At 43.3% G+C, this 12,005-nt stretch overlaps 1 protein-coding gene across 7 annotated transcripts in view; it reads left to right on the forward strand.

Annotated features, from left to right (window-relative positions):
- Positions 1-992: 992 nt before the first annotated feature.
- STAU1 (staufen double-stranded RNA binding protein 1) overlaps positions 993-12,005 on the forward strand; it is a gene marked incomplete at its 3' end in the record, with an annotated part of 48,378 nt that continues 37,365 nt past the window's right edge. For 4 of the 7 annotated variants that reach the window (XM_080404593.1, XM_080404595.1, XM_080404597.1 and 1 more), the window contains exons 1-3: positions 994-1,159; positions 6,656-6,722; positions 11,312-11,588. In XM_080404593.1, coding sequence (XP_080260719.1) covers positions 11,396-11,588 — 193 coding nt within the window. In that variant the 5' untranslated portion in view covers positions 994-1,159; positions 6,656-6,722; positions 11,312-11,395. Of the gene's footprint in view, positions 1,160-6,655; positions 6,723-11,311; positions 11,589-12,005 lie in introns of all 7 variants that reach the window. The other 3 variants (XM_080404596.1, XM_080404598.1, XM_080404594.1) reach the window with 3 other exon arrangements.

The raw sequence follows: 12,005 nt of genomic DNA on the forward strand, positions 1-12,005 counted from the left end.
ACCCCCCGTTAGCTGCGGTTCTGCACAGCTGTACACACCAGTTAGGGAATTTTTTTCCTGGGCAGTATGAGTTTGAGGGATTTTGCATGTATGTTGTTACTGGTTTTGCTTGTATCAGCACGGCTTTTCCTTCCCACCCACCGAGGTTTTGAAAGTTGAAGGTTTTTTTGTTTAAATACTCTTCCCTAGGTGTGTTGGCTGACACTTGCTATTGACTCCTTATTTGAAAGGAACTTTGACATGAACGTGCGCCTGTGCTGGACATGGATGTGCCTTGGGCCTCGTTTCGTTTTTCTTTACAGACAGCCCAGGCTTCCCGGGGGAAGCTGCCAAGTTCTGCATTTCTCTCGGTTCAGATTCCTCTTTTCCCAGAACCCAGCGATGTAAGTGAAGAAGGGGCTCTGCTCCGTGTGCCCTTGCGCCCTGAGGGGAGGCGAGGGCCGGGCACAAGGCGAGCGGCCGGAGCGCACTGAGCCGCCCGCCGCAGGAGCCTCGTACGTGGCCGGTTCCGCAGCGGCGGACGGCGGCACAGCCCGCCCCAGGGCCGCTCCCGCAGGGCCTCGCAGGCCGCGGCCCCTCACGACGCCCCGCCGCACCAGAGCCCTCGCCCGCTGCGGGAGAGAGGGGCTGCCGGGGCCCGGAGCGAGTGGAGACGGGCGGGGACGGGGCCAGCCCCCGGGGACGGTGGCGGGAGCGGCCCCGCAGGAGCGCGGCGGCGAAGCGGCCCGGCCCGCTGTCGCCCTCCGGCACCTCCATCTTGGCTGGGTACGACGCTGCTGCCGCGCGGGGCACGCCGGGAGCTGTAGTCCCCCCGCCCCGAGGAGGGCTGCGGCTCCTCCGCAGGGCACGCCGGGACTTGTAGTCGCCGGGAAGGGGGCGGTGCTCCCAGCCGGTGCCCGCGCCCATTGGCTGAGAGCGCGGAGGGGGGCGGCGCCCGCGGGGGCTCGGCCGCCTTCGATTGGCTACGGGCGCGGTGCCGTCACTTCCTCCCGGCCGGAGCTGGCCCCGCTCATTCTCTTTAGTGTTTGCCCTGTGCCCGCCGCCTCCCTCCGCTGCCGCGGTCGCCCCCCGGCCCCCCCCCCGGGACCCGGCCCATGGACTGAGCCGCCCGCTGGCCCGCACCACCAGCCGGCCCGGGAGCCGCAGCCCAGGCAGCCAGGTGAGGGGGGAGGCGGCCCGGGCTCCCCCCGGCGCCGAGGCGGCGGGGCGGGGGGTGGCGACGGCGGCGGCGGCGGGGCCTAGCGGGGGCCGCGCCGAGCCGTGCCGGCGGAGCTGTGGGGGAGGGGACAGCCCCCGCGGCGGGCGGGCCCGCCCCGCCGCTGCTCCCTCCTCCCCCCCCCCGCTCCCCCCCCCCCCCCCCGTCCGGGGCTTTGCCCGGCTCCCGGGGGCGGCGGCGGGCCGGGCGGGCAGCCCCCAGCCCCTTCCCCACCGCCTGGCGGGGCCCGCCGCGGGGGAGCGGGGCAGGACGCGGCGGGTGAGCCGCGGGGCCGCCCCCCCCGAGCCTCGATGGGGCCGTGGCGGGGGCAGCGCGGGCCCCTGCCCGCCCGAGGGCCGCAGCGCCCCGGGCCCCAGGGGCGAGAGCGGGGGGCGGCCGGTGGTCGGGGGGGTGAGGGCGGCGGGGCTGCGCTCCCGGAGGGCTGCCGGACCAGGCTGGCGACGGGGCTGGCGGTCCTTCTGTGGCCAGGATCCCCGTATCGCCTTGGAGGGTGACAGTGGTGCCTCGGGCCCCCCCAGGAACAGGGCGGGGGGTCGCAGCGCGGCCGGCTCTGAGCCCCTCGGAGAAGGTGGCCGCAGCCATCCTGCTGCAGGTGGCCCGGGCAGGTGACAGCGGGCGGGCTGCGAGGTCCCAGGGGCACACGATCTCGGTGGCAAAACTCCTGAGACTGAACTAGACTTGTCTGATTGTTCTGATAAAAGGCATCGATACGGTGACAGCAGCAGGAGACACCCCCAGCCTTCTCCCGGTACAGATGACAGTGTAAACACGGAGACAGCTGGTATTAGCAGCATTAGCTTGCTTTCTGAACACTGGCATCATCACACTTTCTTCTCCTTGCCCACTGGGTTTGGCAGCCATCACTGCACCAGTCTCACTTTTCTTTTCACTGTTTTTTGATCACAATGCCGGGTTTTCAGGAGATGGTAACAGCAACAAGTTCCTTTTAAATCTTTACGCTGCCTTTATCTGTCCTAGAGGTTATACTGGTTTTGATTCCTTTTGGTTGTCTGTCTAGGTGATACTGTAGCTAGTAGTGTTGACAGCCATTTTTCTGATTTAATTCATCTGTTGGGGTGTATTTGTCATTGCTTTTCTGGCAGGTTTAAGGCAGACCTTGGCGGAACATAATTTGGAATGTAAATGGAGGCTAGGTGTATATATAGCAGTGAAATAAAATATCTGAATGAAGTCCTTTGTCTGCTTTTGGAATAGTATATTTATAAAATCTTCTTTCTTCCAATTGGGACATGCAAGCGTACAACAGAGTTCCCTTGCTCAAACTGGCAAAAATGTATTTTTTTCAAATACCGGTGAACATCAAAACTTGAGTTTTAATGATGCAGCTATAGCTATGATGTAATACAGTGATCTCTGATTTGTCTGTTGATCATCTTATATAGGCAACAAATTTGTATGCTCAGACTTTTACAGAGATCTTCCCTGGTTGTCTGCCACATCTTGTTGAAAATTTAAAGAGCCAATAGATTGATTTATTTACTATATTTTCTGTATTCTGATGTTGGATCCAAATCTTGTTTCAAAACTCTTCTTAAAGGATGCATGCAAGATACAATTACTATTATTATTTTAAACAGCCACTCTTTCTTTCTTTGAAATTTTTCATAACGCTTATAGATAATTTTTCCGCTGTCAGTACCAGTCAGTCAAAGTATTGCTTATTTTGTGGCAAAATTAAAGTACTCATAGATTGAAATAAATTTGAGGTGATGTAGCCATACAAAGTCAGAGCAAAACTGAAAACTGCTCTGTGCCTTTCAGGTCTTACTGAAGAACAGCAACGTTATTCTGAAGACATAGGAACTTTCAAAAAAATTTTTTTTAATTGCTTTGCTGGGATCCTTGCTGAGGAGTTGATTATTTTGTTACAAGTTCTTGAAGCTGCAGCTGGAACAATAGAGATCTGTGCACTGATTGCCATGTCAACTGTAATCAGTATCAGTGGGCTTTTTTTGACCTGTCCTACTGCAGGAAAAAGAATCATTAAATATTTTGTCACAGTACTAACTGATTCAGCTATAAGTAAGCCTTTAAGCATTTATCTTTATTCATGATTGACTTACCACTTTCTGGTTTATTATTTTGCATTATGTTTCGAACTGTCTTGTTTATGTGTACATCTGCTAGTTCCCTCTTTTCCTTCAGATTTTACTTTCAAATTTTAGCTTTTCATCACCTGTTCTCTTATTAATAATCCATGGTTTGGCTCCCAAACAGATTTGCTTAATATTTACCATTTCTACCCTTGAAAATTCATCTTACCAGTACTCAAAAAGAGCATCATCTTTTTCTACAGTGAACATTGCCTTTGAGATGCACTTTGCCTTGCCCAAATATTGTAGAAGAAGATTTATCTAAGAAAAAAACATTGTTTAGCTAGTGGTTTACGTTTCATGTAAACAGCCTGAAGTCTGTAAAATTTGTGGTCTTTTTTTTAATCTTGATTGGTAACAAGTATATTTATTTAGAGTTTCCAGTTGTAAATAGCTAGATGTTCTTAAACACTGTTGCAGCAGTCAGATGCTTTAAAATTTTATGCTGTATATTGCAAAGTTACCACTGATGTAGGTTTTTCAAATGTATATTAGGAAATGAACCATCTGAACAAAACTCCTAGAATTTGTGGAAATTTATTCTTCATGCTCTGAAATGGTTGGGTCTGGGACAAAAGAGCCTCAGCCACCACATTTGAGTTACTTAAACCCCATTTTTTAAAAGGGAGGAGAGAGGGAATGGTTGACATTGAGTGGCAATAGAGTACATGCATGTAAAAATCCAGGTGACACAAGGCTTAGTGAGTAAATGTTGTGTGTTCCAGGGTTGGTTTAGTAGTTTCAGTTCTGCCTAGCCCCCGCCTCGGATACCTACATCCTTTTGCAGGGATGGGACTTGAGGTTTGTGTTCTAGTTGCCTGTCTGTGAAATAGGGATAAACGAACTTTCCTGCTTAGAGAAGAGCGTTTGTTCTTGATAAGGAACAATTAATCTTCCATGCTGTCTGACTGAAGGGTCAGTAACTGTTCAGATGCACCATGTTGTGTAGCATCCGCTTTTCGGGAAGAAATTAATGCTTAATTTAAAACCTCATTTCCTATAGCTAAAACTTTTTCTTGGATATTTTTTATGAAATGTTTTTTAGTTTGGTGATGTCAAAAATTCCTTGTAATTTGAGTCTTGATGGTTTTATCTGGCATCTATCCTGTTCCTCATTCTATTCTGTTCCCATTCCATAAAAAGCCCTCCCTGCCCGGAGCTGGTACATTCTGAATGAATGCAAAGTAGCATATGAATGTAACAAGTAGCATAATGAGAAAGTCCTAACTTCCAGCCTTCCAAAGGTGTGCATCCTAAGGAATAGGATATCTTTCCATATTCTGGTCCTGACAATGAATAAAACCTGTTTCTTTGAGGAATTAGTCTCTCTTGTATTTTCAAGTAGTTTATCATTGTTCAGAGCAAGTCTGGTGGGACCCATGTGAGATCCCCCTTTTTGCCAAACCTGTTGTTTAACAAGGCAGTTGTCTTCCCTGGGTGGGGGGTGGAAATGTGCTGTTACAGTCGGGTACACGAAAGCGCGTTCACAGTCATGGGAATCTGGGCTGGGAGGGACTCCAGGGAATGAAGTGGTCCATCCCTCTGAGGTGTCAGGTGTGCCAGCTTCGTTCTAAATGGATGTTTATCAATTCCATGAAGTTTACTAACAGTGAAGTCACCTCTCTCGCCCAAGGCAGTATAGTTCATTGCAACTATTGCTATCGGAAAGCATTTTTTTGATGCACTTTTAAGCCTCTTGCTTCTAGTTCTGTCACTTTAAGCGTGAGGAACAGATTATTCTTTTCCACTCAAAAAACCTTATATGTGCTTGAAGACTGCTGGTTGTCAGGCCCCAGCCAGCCCTCTCCTCTTCAGCATATACAAGCCCAGCTCCTTTAGTGGTTTTCTTACAGGTTATATTTTTCTAAAGTTGAGTGTTTTCTGTTTTTCCTGCTTTTTTTTGCTAACTGGGTGCACGTCTGTCTTGAAGCATGGTACCCATGTGAGGAGGCAGTGCTCCGGCCGAGGGTTCAGTTACACTGAGTACAGAGCAGAATGACTACTGCAGATATCTCTCAGGCTATTTTTCCATTTCTGTATCTCAGTGCGATGGTTATTTTTTCTAAAAGACCATGTCAGCATTGCCTTGTGTTAGGTAATGATGTTATGTTGGTTGTAACTTCTTCCACACTGCTGGTGTCAGTTGATGGGTTTTCTGTCCTGCATTTGATCGGCAGACAGTGCCTGGTCAGAACCTTGCATTTGTTCCTGCTGGGATCAAGTGATTCATTTTTGAGCCTGGTTAGACCACCAGAGATGGCTGGAGAAAATTTAGTCATCTTTGTACAACTTGGTTTTGATCCCACCTGGAAGTATTATCCATTTCCTTGTTTTCCAGGTGCTTAATTAAGCCTCCAGAAAAACTTCTAGAAGAAAAGCTGAACTGATAGTAGTGTAATCCTCTTGTCTTCCTTCTTCAGTCTCCAGTTAAAAAAGCAGGTGCAGTGCCTACCTTTTTCAGGCTCAGTATCCTCATCTGTTCTGTAGGACTTCTCCAAGATTTGTTATAGGATTTTGAAATGGCTGGCTGAAGTAAATTCAAGAGCTTATCTACGTCCTCTTCTAACCCTAATCAAGCTTGAGTTCTTACCCATTTTGTTGCTGGTAGTAATGTTGCTTGCATCTGCGTGCAGTTGGCTTTAGTCATGGAAAAGAAGGATTAAACACTTTGTGCTATATTTGTAAGCAGAATAAAATACGTTTTGATTTCCATTTAAAGCAGTCCATGCAGTGACAGGTTTCATATGCAGTACTGAAACAATTTTATTTTAAAATGGTTTTAATTAGGTTTATTTTTTATATCCCTATTTATAAGTGCAATTGTTAGAGTGGAAATGTAGCCAAAAGGTAAAATTTATATCAGATATGTACAGTTAATAGCTGCCAGAGTTTCTCAGGTTAGTGGCTTGCTTTTGGTTTGGCTTTGTGAAATAAGGTCTGGCTCTAATTTCAGTAGCTGATCTCTAGGGCTGTTACGAAGAAGGTTAACTTCTACAGAACTAGAAGCCTTACTACAGAAAGAAAATTTGCAAATGACTCTTAGAATCCTGAAAAGAGCACTATTGTGAGATTCCACAGTTTGTGTAAGAAAAGTTACTTGCATTTGGGGAAGGAGCAAGGGAAGAAGGTTCTTAGATCATGTTAAAATTTCTGCTTGGAAAAACATAGCTGTGTTGAGCAGTCTGTCAGTGGGAATTTAACGGTCATACAAATTCTTGTCATCTAAACAGCTGAGGCAACTCAATGTAGTGGTGAGACATTTACTACAGAAGATCTTTTTGTAGCTTTAGGAAGCAAAATGCTAACTCTCTATTTTTCCTTTTAGGCATTCTCCATCATAAATATCCTATTCAGAACTAAATCCAAATCTTCACTCTCTGGATCTCCTAAAGGTACAGGAAACTTACTTAAAACATTAAAGTTTCTTACCTTTTATTTGCATCATATTAAAGAAACCACGAGCTGTGGTAGAACATGATTATCCACAGGAAGGGTCTGGGTTTTGTTTGATCCTCTGGCTTCTATCTGCAACACCTTTGAGATTTATAACACAAAAAAGGCCCAAGAGAACTTTTATCTGAAAATACTACATTCTTTCTTTTATATAGGAAGAATTTAATTTATTTTTGGCTGAGTGTACTGAGACTATGTTCGTGTCTTTGTGCGTTTCTTTGCTTGCCCTTTGGTTACCTTAGTGACTACTGAACTTAGCATTTTAATGTATTCAAAATTTCTGGGACAATTCCAGCCATTGATGTGCCAAAAGAAAATACAAGTCTAAAAACTGGAGTGGGGAACAGTGCTCTGTTATTTGAAAATCCATCTCTAAGTTTGTTGTTGTCCATAGGTCATTGAATTGTTTGATGGCAGTCATTACCATCATAAGGGTAATATTCTAGCACAACACTGTCTCAGTAAAATTTAAAATACTAATGTCTGAGTTAGCAAGAAGTAAGTGTGGAAGGGTGGGAAAGGAGCAAGTTATATGGTTAGCTGCTAGCTAAGATGGTGTGAATAATACATTTGTTCATTCACTTACCGTTCCATGTTTGTGAGTGGTTTTAAGTTCTAGCAATGCCTCAAGTGTTGTGCAGGGGTCAGTTGTTTGTACTAGTATTTGTCTTAAAAGAAACCCAGATTACATAGAAAAATCACCCAAAATTCTGACATCTCTTTGTTTATCCACTGAAACAGCCTTTTGTAAGCTGTTAGCCTCAACTTTCAAGATTGTGGTGCTTTTTCTTGGATAGTTAGAATTTTGTAAGCCTGTTACAGGGTAGAGTTTATATTACTTTGTAAAAGCACTGTAAACCCTTTTATAATCCCCAAATAACCTATAACTAAATGTGCAGTGATGGACAGTGGGTTCTTACACCCTAGTGAAATACATCACACAAATGAACTACAGTATCATAAACTTCACAGGTGGCTGAAAAAATACAAACAAAATTCCACTTTATTTTGTCAGACTGTTCTTTGAAGTTGCTTGTCATAGTGTAAGCTGAATGCTTTTAAAAAGCAAACTAAATATTCTATATATATAAACTTGTACGGTACAATCTTGTAAGTTACTACCTAGTGTCTTAAACTGTCAGAAATTTGTAAAGTGCAATTTCAGCAATTCACAAGATGTTTTTAATGCCTACATTGCTTTGGTTCTGCCTCAATTCAATCTCATGAACTCTGAAATGGTTCTGAATTGGTGATAACTTACAGGATACGGATTCAGCTTTTGATCTGAATATAAAAATGTGAGATTGATGTATTAGTGAAGGAGAGAAAAACATGATGCCGTAGCAATTTGTGTGGAAATTATGTAGGAATTTACGTAGAAACAAACATTATATTAACTTTGGTTAAAAATGATGCATTTGTTGGAAACGCTTTATTGTCATTGCAATTCAGTTCTCTTCCTGGTAAAAAAAAATCTGTTCAGCTGTGACAAAGTAGTCAGCTACTTGAATGTCTTGGGGATAAACCTTGAACAGCATTGTGTTCTACAGGTTTCGGATTTCTATTTCAAATAAAGATACAGCTTATGGATTCCTTACAATGAATTTTCAGTTAGGTATTGCAGCTTTTCTTTCCACCATCTTTAGAAACATTCGTGGAAGGGAGCACTGACACGATCCAGTTGAGTACATCCTTTCTCTTGCTGAATTAATGGCTCCAGCAGCCGTGTATTTGTATGGTGATTTTGGTCATCAAATCGTGGCTACATTTGTAATTGCAAAGCATTTTGCAAAGAAAGGTGGGTGGATTGTTACCATCTTACACCTACATGAAGGGAGTTGTGCTTAAACTCTCGATACTTGGTTTCTTGCGAGGTTGGAAGTCTTCTGGATTCCCAGAAGGTACACAAAGGCTGAACTCTTCCAGTTTGTTGAAAGGTTGGGGGAGGGAATGTAGCATATTCCAGCAAGGCGTGTATCAGACACTTCCCTAGGCCCATACTAGTCCGTTTTGATGTGACTGGGCAGCCAGCCTGCTGAAGAAGCTGGGCAGTTGGTCTCTGCTGAGAAGCAGCAGGTTACGAGCTGTAGATGTGTCTACAGCAATTTTTTTTGTCTGGTCATCAAATGTGCACAGCTGAAGCCTATTCAAAGTTGGATCAGTTTCCAAAACCTTATTGTTTCAAGCACTAGGATGTGACCTCAAAGTCTGCGTAGATTCTTGTGAATAACGGCTGAATTGTCTGTCCTGAGTATTACTCTAACCAGAGGTGTTTGAAGAAAAGCTTTTTCAGGCTGAGAACTGACGGCTGTAACTCTTAATGGAGCGGGAGCTGGGCAGAGAGCAGCCTGAGCTGTACGGCGGTGAGGTTCTCTAGTACTCTGCCGTAAATATAGAAAGTGAACTAATAATATCCTTGTCAGGGACTTCCCATCTTGGGAAAAAAAAATTACTAGGGATTGGTGTACTGTTCTTCTCTGCATTGTATGACTAGAAAACCACCTGAACCTCTGGATTTTGGAGCTGAAATTCCATGTTCCCTAAAACCAGGGGAAGGCATTTAAATGAAGGATAGTGCTTTGCTTTAAAAGAAGTACTTGTAGGCAGAGCGTTCTGGAAAACATTTCAGACTTCCTTTCCTGCATGATATGAAAGATCCTGACTTGAAATTAAAGACTTTTGGTGTCATCTTCTCAAAATGTGCGGATTAGGAACTGTTTAACTTCAATTACTTTGAAGGGCATTGCACTTCAGCAGGAAAGGAGAATTAGCTTTTTTTTATTGTACTGCAAGACTGTGAGTCTTTTCCAGGCAATTATTATTATTGTTGTATTATGTTTGAAAATTTTCAGTGTTTGTAGTGATGCTCCTGGGAATGAAACTTAGTGATTATAAAATTATTGCCCTGGAGTGTTACTCTACATACTTTTCATCTTTGTCTTACAACTTCTTTGAGTTCCTTTAGGTAGGCTTTCTAATACCATTTTCACAGTAACAGTGCACCCTATGCGTGGAACTCCTGCAAATTTAGTAGTCAAATACAAGCTTTGGTTTGAGTATAATCTGCATAAAGGTCTTCTGAACTCATTTTGCTCTGTAATAAAAAACAAAGTTATCCAGCTGGCATTGTGGTGAGCCTGACGTGTTTGTGATGTTTTTTCAAAGTAAAAATATTCCAGATGGTAGATGTGTTGCTGTATCTCTTGTTTCCCAGTAGCTTCTTTCCTCTTACTTAATAAATAAATCAGTCTTTGTATCCATGTATGTATGAACCTGGGTTCTCCTCTTAGGTTTGTTTTGTCAGTAAATGACTAAAAACTTCACTCTGACTCATTGCTGCTCCTCTTACATTTGGAAGTCCATTCACAGGTTCAGAATTTGAAGCTTACAGAGCACTAGTGGAGTTGTGTTGCTACAAATAGCTCCCTGGTGGTATCTGGAGCAGTGATTTCTCTTCTCCTTCTCTAAATTATGAAAGAATAAACCTTTGTTTGCTGCTGTAATAAAATCTGGAGGTGGCCAGTGTGTGTGCGCCTTTGTGTGAGAAAATTATTTACTTGGCTGTAAAATTTATTTTTAATAAATAAATTGATATGTGGATCGTAAGCAGATATGGGCAGCTGAGCTCTGGCAGAAATGATAGCCTTCAAACTGCAATCTGTTAGTGTATATTTAGGTTTAACTGTCTGAGCACGAAGCTAATGTTGCATCCATGTGTAAGAGAAATCTAGTACTAATTTGTCAGGGGAGGAACGACCTATCACAGTACTTCACATTGACTTCATCGCTTGGAAGTGCTTTTTCTTAAATGAACATAGAAGCCTATGAGCATTTTCAACACTTGTTTGCAGTGTTCCAAGGCCAAATAACTCTAAATTGGTACTTGAACTGCGACTGAGACACGTTCTGACTTAAATAGAAATAACCTTCAAAACGCATGTAGCTTGTAAAGTTTATGAACTCTACACCTTCGCTTTTTCCAGTCATAGCTACTTCAGCATTTTCTGCTGGACATGGGTTGTGTCCCCCTTAGAAATGGCTAGGCATTCTTCTTGATGATCCTGGGGGAAAAGTATATGATTATAATAAAGGGTGCATGCTTTAAATAGTTTTTTGTAAAGACTGCATTTATTGCTTGCCCTTCAGAGTTAAAAACTTTAGCTTCAAATGGTAGAATGCATGAAGTGTAATCTGTGCATGAAAGCGGCTCTTTGTTTAGTGTGTAAGCAGTGGCTATCAGTTCAAGTAACTGGGTTTGCCTTGTAAGTGGATTCAGTGATGGGGAAAACAGATGGATAGTTATCTTAAATGAACAAGCACAAATAAAGCTTCTCTATAAATGAAAGAAATATGAAATTTAAATGTCTAGCATATAGATTGAAATATGCTGCTAATGGAAACAATGGATCCTCAGTTGAACACTTTTTCCCCTTTTCCCTTTTTGCTGATGGAGAAATAATTTCAATAGATTGTTGGTTAGAGGATGCTAAATATTTAGTATAAACTTTTTTTCGTCTTTACATTTTAGGTCAGCAATTTGGCTTCATCACACTGAGTTTGCCTGCATTCAAAGCTGTTTACCTACAGTAATTTGCTCTGGCTGGAAGTGAACATGTCTCAAGTCCAAATTCAGAATCCTTCTGCTGCCCTTGCAGGGAGCCAAATATTGAATAAAACCCCATCTCTTTCACAGCCTCTGAGTATTCCCTCTACTACTAGTTCTTTGCCCTCTGAAAATGCAGGTAGACCTATCCAAAACTCTGCTTTACCCTCTGCATCAGTTACATCCACCAACGCAGCTGCAGGTGAGATGAATGTCTCTCAATAAGTGTATATATTCTTACAGTTTGGCTTGATATCCTGATGTCTTGCACCTACAAATACTTTACAAACAGTATTTATCCAACTTACAGCAGCTTGTAATGCTTTCTCCCTATTGAATGAAATCTGTCTTGAGGCATACTTTTCCATGAAGTCCTGATAATTAATTGAAATGTTTGTAATAGTATTTGTTTTTTAAATTGTATAGCATTGAATTTTTAAAACATTGCTATCCATCTTTACTACAAGTAGCTTTTTTTAATTATAAAAACAGTGTGGTTTGAAATAGTTTGTTTATTTCTATTATCTTTAGTTCTTTTATGACTGGTTTAGTGATAACTGTATTGTGCTAATAAAATATAATAGAGCAAATAAAAGGTAATGAATAAAAAATAGGTAAT

Source organism: Falco punctatus, assembly GCF_963210335.1.
Source record: "Falco punctatus genome assembly, chromosome: 10".
In the NCBI taxonomy this organism is placed as follows: domain Eukaryota; kingdom Metazoa; phylum Chordata; class Aves; order Falconiformes; family Falconidae; genus Falco; species Falco punctatus.